Source organism: Pelobates fuscus, chromosome 2 (genome assembly GCF_036172605.1).
Source record: "Pelobates fuscus isolate aPelFus1 chromosome 2, aPelFus1.pri, whole genome shotgun sequence".
NCBI lineage: Eukaryota > Metazoa > Chordata > Amphibia > Anura > Pelobatidae > Pelobates > Pelobates fuscus.
Window position 1 is genome coordinate 44,782,916 of NC_086318.1, and position 15,649 is coordinate 44,798,564.

The window sequence follows — 15,649 nt, forward strand, 5'->3', positions numbered from 1 at the left end:
TTGTTCTGGTGAGAAGAATCATTTCCTTCAGGCTTTTTGCAGTAAACACTGTCTTTTCAGAGAACTCCACTAGCTGTCTAATGTGCAGCACTGCCATTCAGTGTCGCCACCCTCTCCATGCAGACACTGACCTTCCCTCATAGAGATGAATTGATTGGCCAGGACTGCTGATTGGCCAGGACTGTGTTTGACTTGTGCTGGCTCTGCCCCTGATCTGCCTCCTTAACAATCTCAGCCAATCCTATGGGGAAGCATTGTGGTTGGCTCAGACCACCATTTCTGCTGATGTCAGCAGACAGAGGCAGGTCAGAGGCAGAAAGGGGCAGAACCAGCTGCTACAGACTTGAATACAAGTAAGATTTCTATATTTAGGGAGCCAGTGAGGGGGGAGGGGTGGTGGGCAGGTTGGCTAAATGTTGGTTTTAACACAATAGAGTCAGGAATACAGGTTTATGTTCCTGACCCTATATTGTTCCTTTAAATATACGTGATACAAAAGCATAATGTATCACGTAAAGTTGTGTTGTTCCTGTATAACACTACCACGCGTATTTTATTAAAACCATTTAAGATGCCGCCTGTGCTCTTGTGAATTAAATAAAAGAATACTTACCTGCCAACATAGCAAGACACAACTGTGGAGGTCTATATGTTACGAATTTGAAAGGAATTCCAAGTTTTCTGTAACTCAGGCCTTTTAAATTATTTATATTACAAGTTACAGCTGTCACAGATAACACGTCAATTTTATCAGCTCAGCAAGAAATCTTTTTTTGAAAGAGCGGTTTCACTTTTATGCTGAGAAGAAGAATGTGGGGCAAAGTACTGCTTTCAAATATGGCTTAAAAAGCACATTTTTGCAATGACTTAAAGGTACCATAAAAAAAAACAAAAATAGAATTCACCACACAATGAGAAATTGGTAATAATCGAAAACCACGGTCATTTTTAGGATGAACTATTTTTTGTGACACTGACATCTTCTACGACGTTTCTTAAGGCGACAGCTGTAGCAATTGTGTAAGAAAACCAGCCTTTATTTAAATTTTTTAAAAGGGAAAATGGGAACTCTATAAATCTTTGCATATATGAACAAAAGAATGTTTTATTCTATTTTTTTTCTTGCCAATTTTACCTTCTTCCTATTGTTTAAATTTCTATTCCTCTTTCAGAATCTGTTCTTGTATTCATTTATGAACTATTTCTCTTTAAAACATAAGTAGGGACTACTTTGTCTTCTAGATTTTTCATATACTTGACAATCTTGACAAAGGGTGGCACGTAAGGCAAATTCCACTTCCTTTGTCAAGATAGTGGAGCTTGCCTTAAAGCAAATTTGTTACCATCTGGGGACTTTGCATAATTAGTAAAGACCTCCGACGGTGACATCGCCACCGGAGGTCCAGGCTATGGTGAGTTTTACTTACCTGAACTTGTCCCTTGCGGGCAGTGCCATCATCTTCCTGTCATTCATTTTCTGCTCTTGGTGCTTCAACCGCAAGGAGACGACATCACTACTGTACTTACGGCATTGAGGTCTACAGAGGATCCCGCGAGGCCGTGGGATCCTCCATAGAAAGAGCTAATTTCCCTGAAGATGTCACTGTTGACGGCTGGGGGAATTGACACTGCTTGATAGCGGTAGCTTTGCCCAATGTCAAGCTTTGTCAGGCGGAGAAAAAATACTCATTACTTGGCCTCAAAATATTTTTTAACTAGGTTGGAATTTCAGTGGCAGAGAGGAGATGGGTGTGACCCTGCCGCATTAAGCTCCACTTTTAGTCAAGATTTAAGAATGATAACATAGGGTAAAGTAAATTGATAGCAGGCATGACACTGGTTCGTTCAGATTATTCAGTAGTTCAATTAATCCTATGTGGGGGACACGTTTATGAGATAAGATTAGACCCTTATAAACAAAATGAGAGGCTTATTAGAGTGGCATATGCAACTAGATTTTAAAAGATGTAAAATGGTATGAATTTTAAAAATAGTTTTTTCTATTTATTATTTTTTCTTATTTATTGTTGTTTTTAAAAAAATGTAATGCCTTATTTGTATAATGCATTAGGGCAGCAGTTCACAAACTGTGTGCCGCGGCGCCCTGGGGTGCCTGCAAAATGTTTCCACAGTGCTATGATTGCAGCACCGGGGAAACATTACTGCTGAACAGGGGCCCGGACGGGTGCTGCGGTCCTTTAAGACCGCGACCGGGCACCTGTAATGTCGGCCGGCTTCATGCAGGGAGACAGCGTGGGAGGGAGAGAAGGCAATTGCGGCATGAGCGGAGAAGAGCACAAAGAGCTCCAGACCCCTCCCTCCCACCAGCAGTAGCAGGAACAGGACTCCAAGCCACCCTCCTGGACACACAAGGTAAACTAACAGGAGGGTGGCTGGAGATATTAAAAATATCTGTGTCAGGGTGTGTGTATGTCAGGGTGTGCATCTGTGTGTGTGTCAGTGGGTGCGTGTGTTAGGGTTTGCATCTTTGTGTGCGTTTGTGTGTGCATCTGTGTGTGTGTGTGTGTGTGTGTGTAAATATGACAGTGTGTGTATCTGTATCAAGGTGTGTGCATGTATCAATGTTTGTCTGTGTATATGTCAGTGTATGCGTGTGTTAAGATGTGTGTGTATGTGTGTGTGTGTCGGTGTCTATATGAATTTGTGTGTATGTATTTATGTATGTGCATACATCCAAGCAGTCCAGCACAACATACAAACACACTCTTGCAGTGGTGTATCTTGGTTTTGTGCTGCCCTAGGCAGGAAAAAACTCAGACACCACCCCCCTGCACGCGCCACCCCCACCCAACCCTACCCCCCTGCCCGCCTTCTAAATACACACACATGCACTGACAGATACACATACACTAGCTAACAGAAACACACACTTGCTAACAGACACACACACTAACAGACACACACACACACTAACAGACACACACAGTCAGACACACACAGTCGGACACACAGACACACACACACACTATCAGAAACGCACAGTCGGACACACAGTCAGACACACACACACACACACACACTAACAAACACACAGTCAGACACACACTAACAGACACACACACACTAACAGACACACACACACTAACAGACACACACACAGTCAGACACACACACAGTCAGACACACACACAGTCAGACACACACACAGTCAGACACACACACAGTCAGACACACACACAGTCAGACACACACACAGTCAGACACACACACAGTCAGACACACACACTAACAGACACACACAGTCAGACACACACAGTCAGACACACACACAGTCACACACACACTAACAGACACACACAGTCAGACACACACACACAGTCAGCCGGGCGGCTGGCGGGCGAGGGAGCTCTTCCTCTGAGCTCTCTGCTCAGCTCCCTCGCGCGCCGCCCGCAGAGTGAGGCTGGGAGGCGGAGCCAGAATATGACATCATATCTCGGCTCCCAGCCTCACTCTGCGGGCGGCGCGCAAGGGAGCTGAGCTCAGAGGAAGATCTCCCTCACCCGCCAGCCGCCCGCCAGTGCCACCCGCCCATTAGCCCGACCGGCATATCGGTTAGCCGCAAGGCCCTGGGCATTTGTGGGGCTTTTTTGCCGCCCCCTGGAAAATGCCGCCCAAGGCAAATGCCTTGTTTGCCTCGCGGCTAATACGTCCCTGCACTCTTGCAATCTAACACAAATATTACATAAAATCACAGTCCTGCATTCAAACTCCAAAAGGATATACAAACACACTCCTTCACCCAAACACAAATACTTTGCACAAATGTACATCTACATTTAAAAGTGAGCATTACATTCAAACACACCCCTGCAATCAAACGCAAACATCACGTACAAACACACCCCTATATTAAAACACTAAAGCTATATACAAGCACCTCTTCAAACACCAACACTGTGCATTACACTGTAGCACCAGTAAATGCTGCAGCGCTGTACCGATATACAACCTAGAATTTTTTACTTGGGGTGCCTTAAAAAAAATATTGAAATATTAAGGGCACCTTGAACCTAAAAAGTTTGGGAACCACTGCATTAGAGGATAACTTCCATCCTGAAGCTTCATTTTATTTAGGTCATCAATTTATATAATGCAAAGAAAGGTGTTTTCAAACTGACAAAGGCTAGAATTGTCTTGAATAATATAAAAATATTGCTCTAACCTTAAATTCTAAAACCAACATTGGGAAGCATGACAATATATAGATATATTTGCGTGTCGTATGCAAAGTATAGGCCTGTTGTTGGCTGGTTTGCTCAGAAATTGAAATATAAGTAGCTTTTTACAAGGAATTCGAAAATGTTATTGGTTTAGTGGTTGTTTTGTGATTTCCTTTTTACATTTATGTACTTTTCCCATAGATTTCCTTGCTTTGTTCGCTGTAGTTTTTATTACTTCTGGTGTCCATTCTAATGAAAAGGCTAGAATAATTTCCCATTTTCTCATGGTTTATTGTTGGTCTACTCTTTGTTATTTTTTTATTTTTTTTTCATTTTTTTTTTTTTTTATTATTTAAGGTCCACCTTAAATTACAGTCGTACTTGGTGTCACCTTCAAAGCAACTTAAAGGAATATTCCAAGCACCGCCACAGCTTATAGTGTGCATTGATTATGGTGGAAAGTATCCCCTTGTCCCAGCTGTCTTCTGTCTTTGGCTTAAGCTTCTGTGAAATAGAGGCAACCGTTACAGAAAGCAATAGTAACCGCAAAACAGATTTTGAATTCCAAATTAACTGTATCGGTACAGCTACCACGCTATTCAGTTTATTCGAAAATTCTGATAATTTTTTTTAGGATTTTAGAAACGGACACAATCGGACAAAATTCAGCCAAGTTTTAATTCAGTCGAACCGAACGTCAAAGCCTACTAAGTAACATTTGTTTTCCATGCTAGTGAGCTGTAGTGCTTATGGTGCTTTGAGTGTTTCAGTTATGTCTGCTTGGTCAAAGTGCCCGCAGAACAGCGAAAGCATATTAAATGATGGGCTCACATTGTGCTCAATAGGACCAGTTCCCTGGTATGGATGAGGTCTAATAGAAAATAAAATCAGAATGGCAGAACAGAAACCTGAAATCAGGACAGTCCCTCTAAAAACAGGACAACTGGGGTATGCAGATTGATCAATAGCAAAATATAAGCCACTGTAATAAATTAACTTAATTGTATTCAAAGTATGATGGATTCTTTGTAGCTGAGGTCTTGGTCTAATTCATGTTTTGTACTTGTAGCGTGCAGTTTGAATAGCAACGTATGTACAATATTACACAATCTGAAAATAGTTTTATAAATAACAATGTTTTGGCCAAAGGGAAGTTTAGAGGTTTGGGAACATGCAAACAGCTTCCTTCGTTTCTAATAAGAAGACCCCTTTGGCAATATAGCATCTTATCTTATTTATTTGTGTCTGCATGTGTTTTACTTTTCAGCTCCAAATATGTTTTAAAAAAACCCTTTGTAATATTTGCCAGAGTCTGAGAACTAAATCACAGTGGAATAATAAAAAAAAAATTATATATATATAGCTTTTTTTTTTTAATGTTTTTACTTTTTACTTTTTTATATTTTGTACTAGAGCTGTTACATTTTCTCGGCTATTATTTCTGAATCGTGAAAGGTCGGAAGATTTATTAAGTACTATATACTGGAAATAGAAAGGTTGCTTTAGGTAATTTAAAACACGTTAACAGTAGACATCGAATAAAATAACACAGTCGGTGTTAAACATATTAGTTCTGTTTACATTAAGTATTATTTAATTTTTATAAAGTGATGTGGAGATGTAGCGCAGATGGATAAACACAACCAGCTAAAATATATTATCTGTCACTGAGATGCTCGAAGAGAGCCTGTCCTACATTCGTTCGCTAGATGATACTGTGTTCCCTCCTAAATAAAAACTGTGCTGAAGTGACCTTTTGCTAAATCTTGCTGCTATAAAAGCATGACTTAAAGATTCTGAGCTCCTTGAAAAAAAAAAAATATTATTAGTATTTAATTATATCCATGGTACCATATGTGATAATAATGATTAAGATAACAGTTACCTTAATCTATATTTTCCATATATTTTAGTCTTTACAGCTGCAACGCTATTACAAAATGCTTGTTCTGGTTGTATTCCCTCCACCCCCTCCAATGCACTTGATAGAGAAGAGACTATAATTCTTGCTGGCTGGTGAGGATATGTGTTCTGGTATGCAGATGTTAAGACCTTCATTAATAAGTGCTGTTTGAAGAATAAAATGTGTTTTTATTTATTCATTAACTGATATAATGCAGTCTTTCTGACAGGCTCCAAAATAATTGTAGTAAAGATGTAGAACTGCACTCAATCCCAGGTATTGTGTACCTGGGTACAACCAGGCAAGTCCCAGTACCAGGGACCAAATACTTAGTAGAGAAAAATAGAAGAATGGTGCAGGCACTCCAGGATACAAAAAAGCAAATTTATTGAACCCACTGCCACTCACAACGTTTCGACCTATGCAGTCTTTGTCAAGCAAAGATGAAAAACCTAGGATTATAAAAAATCAATATTTTAAAATATATGTTGAAATGGAAATAATGCCGCATGTCAAAAAATAGTAAATATTATAAAAAACGAAACAAGTCAAAGTCGGCATTAAGTCCATTAGGATGTAGGATGTAGGGTGTTTAGGTAATCTACCCATTGCATCTCTACCTGGCCTCATTTTTTTTATCTAAGTCCCCCCTCTCCAATGATTTTTTTTAGTGCAACTATCCCCAGAAATTTTAGGTGACTCGGATCGTTGTTATGGACACTAAAGTGTGAGGACACTATGGACACTAAAGTGTGACTAGATGATTTTTGATATTATTTAATTTATTTGTAAGGTCAATGGTATCCTTTAAATATGATTTAACTTGTTTAACATAAGGTTGTAACATAATATCTACATATTCGGAAAGGTTTGATAAGATGGACCCAATTCCAGAAACAATAAGGCGTCCCGGGGGGTTTCCTACATCTTTATGTATCTTAGGTAAAAAATAGATAACTGAAATCTAGGATGTAAAACAGTTAAATCAATTCCTGTATGTTTAAAACTCCATTCATTCTACCCTTGTCTAGTAAATTAGTTAATTTAATTTTGATGTCTGAGGTAGGATCTTTTCCAAGTGTGGTGTAGGTATTACTATCATCAAGTTGTTTATATGCCTCGTTGCCCTCGATTGAATAACCAAACCACTGCCTTTATCACTGCAGTCTGACAGGAAGAGCTCTGACAGGAGGGGCTGGGGGAGAATAAGACACATGGAGAGACTAGGGGGAAATGAGACACATGAAGGGTGGGTAATGGGACATCTAAAGGGCTGGGGGGATGAGACACATGGAGGGGCTTAGGGGAAATGAGACACATGGAGGGGCTTAGGGGAAATGAGACACATGGAGGGGCTTAGGGGGAATGAGACACATGGAGGGGCTCAGAGGGAGGGAATGGAGGGGTTGAGGAGGAGGGAATAGGACACATGGAGGGGTTGAGGGGGAGGGAATGAGACACATGGAGGTGCTGGGGGGAAAGATTGAGACACATGGAGGAGCTGGGGGGAGGGAATAAGAAACATGGAGGGACTGGGGGCAGGTAATGAGACACATGGAGGGGCTGGGAGTAAGGAATGGGAGACATGTAGGGGCTGGGGGGAGGGAATGAGACACATGGAGGGGCTGGGTGAAATGTGACACATGGGGGATAGGGGCGCGGCAACATATGCACCGGAGTCCGGTGGCTTCTAGTTATGCCTCTGGGTAGATAGACTTTCTAATAACTAGAAGATGTCAGTTTGCTCCTTTTTCCTCACCTCTTTGCATACATTTTTTGGGGGGAGGGGTTTTCATCTACCCCTTTGCTTGATGTCTCTGACAGTATTTACATCAAGTATTTTTAGTGGATTATCTAGCATTGAAATGGTCAAGAAATAAATCTTTATTACAAACACACCCTGGAAAGTTTCATAGGAACAGAAGGTTCTCCATACAAAGTCGATGGTGTGATGTTATAAAGATTCCTTTCTCATCTCGATCAGTGTTGGACCACTTGCAAATAAATACTTTAAGGAGTTAAGTAGACACTGATTCAGTGATTCAAACATATGAGGAAAGGAAGCATGAGTATGCTGTGCACATCAAGAGCAACATTTACAAAAGCTATAACATTGGTGTCTGGTTAAAGCACAGATACTTTGTGAGTACAAGCATCAAAAAAGCCAAAAAGAGTAGATGTCATTTCATGCATATTACCCAGCAAATGGTGCACACGACACAAATAACAATATAATTCTGAGACCATTTATAAAAGATTTTTTTGAATGCTCTTTGTCATATGTAACTTTTCAAGATGGAAATAATTTAATCAATGCGTCACACTAACTGAATGACTAGCAAATTAATTGTTGTGTGTGTATATATATAATATAAAATATCTTGCTCAATATCTGATTTGATGTGGGCGACTGTGCATTAGAAAAGTCTACAGTGCTGAAGAAGGTAGTGTGAAACCATAGCACAGCAGCCACTTTTACTTAAAGTGCAGAAACAACAGTAAAAATATAAGGTCCATCTATAATCTAATGAATTTTATCCTACATACCCACTGGACTTTATCATAATTTATGGATTTGAAGGGTCCACTTTTAGATATTTTCTCCAAGTGCACCACATTACTCCTTATAACACATTTATAATTCACATCCATTGTGTCATGTGTATAAAAGCAGCGGTAGGTAATAAATTAATAAAAACTACTTTTATGCAAATAAAAAAGCTGTTCTGCTTGAGAAATGAATAACAAAATACACAAACAAAGATTGAAGAACATACGAGGGGAGTCTGAGACATTGAGAGGGTGAAAGACTCAAGGTAGTCTGAATGAAGTGGGGGGATGGTTTGGAATTTCAAGAAGAAAGGAGCCCTCTTGGACTACTAAGGAAGGGAGAGCATGACTCTTGTCCACACACACCTGTTTGGCTGGGCATAGTTACAAACATTGTCACAAAAGCTGGCAGGTAATATAAACATTGGGGAGCAGAATGGTGGACATGTCAGACAGCGGAGTAAGTCTAGGAAACCTGACTTTATTCGTGCCCTCCTACCCGATATTCAGTTTGGTTTGCCGGGCTTGATATGTTCTATGGGGTTGTCTTTGGTGTATTTTCTGTATGTTACATTTTGTCACAGCTTTCAGTTCCCTAATTATTAGTAAAACCAGGGCGCACCCACCTCAAAATGAATCGAGGGTGCAGGGAGTGACTCATGCTCTGCCACTGTGGGAAGTAAATGTGAACATTAAAGCCTAAAGATGACCAGCACTCCTTATAATGGCAACGTTTCAACTGTGACCGCTTGATAAACACACACAGCCAAAACTTTGTTATATTTCTACCATTACAATGAATGCTGGATATCTTTTGCCTTTTTGTTTTATGGCTTAAGGCAGACTGACTGGCTGGATGCTGGATTGAATATAGCAGATGTGTCTGCAAGGGTTCCCAATAAATTTTTCCCGTGGAACCCTTTGACATAGTGTATGTACACTGACACACAGATACACACACCTTGACACACAGTGTGTATCTGTGTGTGTGTGTGTATCTGTTTGTATGTGCCAGTGTGTGTCAAGGTGTGTATCTGTGTTTGTATGTGCCAGTGTGTGTATCTGTGTGTGTATGTATCTGACACACAGATACACATACTGACAGATACACACACCTTGACACACAGATACACACACACACTGGCACAGACAGATACACTGACACATATATACACACACAGTGACACATACACACACCTTGACACACAGATACACAAACTGGCACATACACACACACAGATTCACACACATTGGGAGATACACACACTGACATAGGTACAGACACATACACACACACACGTTTAAATTTGTTGTTCACTTACCTTTTTTCTGCAGGAGGATCTTCAGTGCTGCTGGCTAAGATGGTGTGCTGCTCAGTCCCCGCTGCTCCCTCCCCCCTCCAGGCAGCATGCTCTGTCTGGGAGGAAGTGCTGTCACTTCCTCCCAGCATCCCATACATTATTTGCAATACCTTGGATTGTCTACTATTGCAGATGGTATGCCATCATGGGGGTAATTTTCATTCCTGGGCTACCATACGGTCTCAAAGGCAACGTAACCAATCTTGCGAATTTCAATGTGAAAAAAACAAACACAAGCCTTATATTTGACTCTGTAACTTTTGAAAACACCGTAAAACCTGTACATGAGGGGTACTGTTATACTCTGGAGACTTCACTAAACACAAATATTAGTGTTTTTTAAAACCGTAAAATGTCTACCCCCCCCCCCCCCCCTCACTGAACAGGTGCACCACAAGCTCCACAAAGCTCACCCTATGGCTCAAAATCACCAAAAGCTAACAACCCATAATATGTTACAATGATCAGACAAAAGACCGCTTATAGGAATGGTATAAAAGTACTCCTCAAAGAGACAAAGATACGGAAAACAACGTAATAAAGCAAGTAACATTACCCGTTTTTTTCTGTACCCCCACCCCACAAACCAAGAACCCTGAACTTGGATACAAATACTAATTTGCATGTACTCACTGTTGTGACAACTGTTTGATACGCAATGTAAATGAAACTGCACCTCTACCCTTTCCCTCTTCTTTTATGTATCCCCACCCCCAAACAAAAAGACAAACCTTGAAATAAATAAAGAATTTATAAAAAAAAAACTGTAAAATGTATCACAACAATTATATTGTCAGTGTAAGTGCCATTTGTGTGTGAAAAATGCAAACCATTTCACTTTCACTAACGATATCATCGTGGTAATACATTTGACTGTTTTGAAACACTAATATTTGTATTCAGCAAAGTCTTCCGAGTAAAACGGCACCCCCCCCCCCCCCCCCATGTACAGGTTTTATGGTGTTTTGCAAAGTTGCAGGGTTAAAAATAATGCTAGCAAATTAAATTCCCTGGACTTTCGGACTGGGTTGTCAGGCATGTCCCGCAAATTGTAATTAATAAAATGACCTAATTATGTAAAAATATTACATAAATATATACGTAGAATTGTAATATATTTATATACGTATGTGTGTGTGTGTGTGTGTATATATATATATATATATATATATATATATATATATATATAGTAATATATATATATATATATCTATATACTTATGTATATAGATATATATATATATTTATTTCATTCTATGTGTATTTTGATATCTATATATATATATTGGTATCAAAATACAGTTAGAACGAAATTACGCATATATATATTTTTATTTTATTGTATTTGTATATTTTTTTACGTATTTACATATTTATTTATTTTATAATATATATAAATATATATATTTAATCAATATCATTCAATGTGTATTTTGATATTGATATATAATTATATCTTAATATTAAAATACACCTAGACAGTGTATGTGTGTGTGTATATATATGTGTATATATATATATATATATATATATATGATCTGAGTATATATAATTTTATTTTAAACTGTTTTAAACTTTAATTTAACTTTTTTTTCAGGCAACAGGGGGACTACCTGTAATTACAGGCACTCCCCCTGCTTGCACTGATGTGGACGGTGCCGTCCATGTGATCGTGAGGTCCTCGCGATCACATTGCCCAGGAGGGCCGGACGCCGCAGTTCAAAGCCGGGTCCCCAAGGACGGCATAGCACGCCCGCCTTCCTTAAGGGGTTAATATGTCAAGGTAGTTGGCCTGAAATATTGATTATATGCAAATGCATTGTCTGCTTTTCATTCCCAGTCCAACCCTGACTTTGATCTTTCCTGTTAATTCATTGCAATGCTAACAAAAGCTGTTGTCATGGACCAGACAATGGTATTTTATCTACTCCCTGATTATTTTCCAAGGGAATGTGTTCTGATGTGTCATAAACCTTGTTGCCAATGGTGTAATATTACTTGTCTTTTAAATAAGTCGGTTTTATGTGTGGGATTTCGTTGTAATTTAACCTCCTCTAGGATACATTAATAAGTGCAGCATGCCGTATTCGATTAGCGACCTTTCCTTCACCGTCTGCCAGTTGGCCGTCCCCGAGCACACAATACACTTGTGAAATGATCATGTCATATTGGCTCCTGTAACAAGTACTTTGATTGGTTAACTGCGCCAAGGAAACAGCTAACAAAGATGAGTTATATGCAGCAGACAGTTTGGATGGTGGATCTATGGGACGTAGATGGATCCAAGTTGCCTGTGTCAAGTCAATTTTCATTTAGAATGTTTGATCCTCAGAGGTGTGAGACTCGGCTCATGTCCTGATGTCAGCATCTGAGATAGAGATATGTTGTTTGAGTCCTTCTCTGCCAGCAGAAGGCAATGGAATAGTTTTGTTCTTTTCCTTTTAATTGGAAAAATATACTTGTTCTTTATAAAGTTGTTCTGATGCAGATTAGTGTTTTTTGTTTTTTTTTAGACTTCAATAAAATTGTGTGTGGTCATTCATGCAAAACACGCATTTGATTGGATTATAGATTCAGTTAAACATGTTAAATTTGAGTGTGAGTTAAATTTGAATTAAATGTGTTCAAGAAAAAAATATCTTTGTTGTAATTGTATTTTTTGTTAATCATTCAAATGTTTACCAAAACCAGAATAGTTGTTTAGCCACGTAGATTTAAATTTAATTTATAGACCATTAACGATACATTAAGTATATAATTGTTTTACAGTCATTACATGGAATGCCACAAATAATTAAAGGGACACACCAAGCAAAATAATAAAGTAACAACAAGCAAAATAAAAGCACTTCTACTTCTTGTACAGACTAGGATGCAAGAAGGTCCCCTGTACAATATATCTTATGTCTGCAGAAATTAAAAAAGAAAATCCCTGCAACTATAATCTTATACAGGAGGATACTGTAAAAACTATGCTTCCTCCAGTGTCTAACTTTTAAAATAGCAGTATCTCACTTGGTGGGGGGAAACTATGCATGCCTACACCTCCCCTGTCAATCATTATTAAGTAGACAAAGCTGCATTCATGTAAGGTAAAAACTATGGATGGAGCTTTTCGCAAGCTGATAGCAAATATTACAGATGTCTGTCCGTTAAGGCTTCCATTCTACGCTGATCAGCCACAACATTAAAACCACTGACAGGTGAAGTAAATAACTGATTATATTGTTACAATGGCATCTATCAAGAGGTTGAATATGTTAGGAAGTAAGTGAACAGTCAGTTCTTGAATTTCAGGTGTTAGCCAAGGGCAAGCGAAAACATTTGAGTGACAAGGGCCAAAAAGTGATGGCTACAAAACTGGATCAGAGCATCCTCAATCAGTGACTCCCCATTCACAAAACTGACTTTAACAGAAACATATATTTTTCAAGCCAGTTTTGTGAATTAAGAGTAACTGATTAGCTGAGGGTGTAAGCTGACTGCTCTCAGCCAATCAGTGGTGCCCTTGCCCAGCGGCACTCCATGCTTCCTAAAACTAAGTTTTCTTAAGCCGGATACCGCCTGGGGGAGTTGAGATCGGAGCTAGAGGCTCATTTTGGGGTTAAACCCATGAGATAAGAGTGCGCCTGGGGTCCTCCTGGCACCATAACAACTTCATTTAGGTGATGTTGTTATGGTGCCTGGAGTGACCCTTTACATACTGTTAAATGTTGAACTACATGCACAACTAAACTACTTCCTGGATTGGTGAGAGCTCACTCCAGTAGGTAAAAACTATGGATATTTACAGAAAATACAAGAACTTTTTTTGCTATGTAAACGAACCTCCCGACCTTCTTAGAGTCCTGTCCTGCCCATCTTTGTTCTCTTCTAAAGACACCAGGGAACTGTCCCCAAAAAAGCCTAATGGTGCGCTTGCACTATGCTCAGGGTTCTAGAACCCTGCAGAGGGCACTTAATCAGTGATCCCTACGTGGTCTGCCCTTATTGGGCTGCCCTGTTTGATTGGCAGGCAGTTGGCATGCATTAATACTAGGCTCCCCTACCAATTATTTGGGAACATACGCTCTCTTTTTAGGCAGGCATCCCCTCTTTGGGAAGCCCCAGTTGTGCCATTTGTGTCACTCAACTTCCCCTTTGCCCACTGGTGTTCCACTTCATAGGATGCCAATGATGGTGGGTATGTTTAAATCTTTTTTTTTACTGTTCTGCAGATTTTGAATGCATTAGCTAAATTATGTAGGTCATCTTCAGCCTGGAGTGTAGCTTTAAATAAAAGTTACTTCACTTTCACCAGGAGTGATTCTGTGTTTTTTCTAGAACACCACTTTGTAAATTTCTGTTGTATAGTATTCCAGTTTCAGCAGCATTTGAAATGGGCAGTATCTAAAGCCACCCTGACAAACCATCCAGGCACTCTTTAGACCCTCATCAAATAAAACCAATAAGCCAGCTTTGTTTGAGTTTATGTTAGTTTGCCCAATTATTTTTGTCCCCCTAAACTGGAGGGACCATAATTTATAAAGAGCTGCAATGTTTACATGGTTCATGGTTCAGGGATGTAAATATACTCAAATTAAATCTGACAGTCTGCACTTTTTCCTCCTAGATACTGTTTTTTATATTAAATCGCGTATGCTATAGAGCCAAAGAAAATCTAAAATCATGCCACTGTCCAAATACCTGTGGCCTGCGCTGTATATAGATTAAATCTATCATAGTCACCCAGCACCAAAAAAACAGCCTTTGTATGATCTTAACGTCAGAATTCATTAACATTCAATTGACCTTATCTCTATGGAACTATGACAAAACTTAATTTAACTATGTAATAATGTTTCTGTTCCATTAAAATGTGCAGGTGGCCACTGCAAGAAGAAATGTCTGCTTTTTTTTTTTTTTACAAATAATGCAATGTCTGCCTGTCTATCTCTGTGGTTAAATGGTTACTCCAAGCATTATAACAACTACCGCCCCCTCTTACCTGGGAGCCCACCAGGTTTGGAGCCTTTTGTGTGCTGGGTAAAATGCTGCACATAGAGATTCCAAACACCATGAACGCTTAAAATCACTGAAGTGGTCACAAGGTTTAGAGTAACCCTTTATTGTGAGAAAACATGTTTGTTTAGGTATCGCTGTTCCTCATAATACTATGATAAAAGAATTTAACTAACTGGTTTACTGTTTATTGTAGATACTGAAATAGACCCCATTGAAGATATATTTGGAATTAATGGACAGATAGAACACAAACTGTGTTTCCTGAAGAAGAATGTACCAGTTGATACTAAACTGATTCTAATTGGGCATTCCATTGGTTGCTATATAATACTGGAAATGATGGAGCGGGCCATAGACCTTAAGGTATGTCTATCACTTTGAATTTAATTCCATTACCTCTGTGACCTATATCTAACTGGGAAATGATGGATACCTGTGCTCGGGAAATGTTTTATATCCAGTTCGCAAACAGAATAGGTGTTAGAATTTAGATCTTTTGGGAGATTAGGATCATACCTTTGGATTTGATACAGTTTCTTAAAGCTGGTCCTCAAGTACTCTACAATATGACCATGAATACACAATTTGAGGTCAGGTTTTAAAAATGATACAAAAACATTAACATAATTAGCCATCCATTAAACTATCGC

At 39.2% G+C, this 15,649-nt stretch overlaps 1 protein-coding gene across 1 annotated transcript in view; it reads left to right on the top strand.

Moving 5' to 3' along the window:
• The window catches only part of LDAH (lipid droplet associated hydrolase), a 180,308-nt gene that overhangs the window by 74,695 nt on the left and 89,964 nt on the right, over positions 1 to 15,649 (top strand). The window contains exon 5 of the mRNA XM_063442120.1: positions 15,193 to 15,362. Coding sequence (XP_063298190.1) covers positions 15,193 to 15,362 — 170 coding nt within the window. The remainder of the gene's footprint in view (positions 1 to 15,192; positions 15,363 to 15,649) is intronic.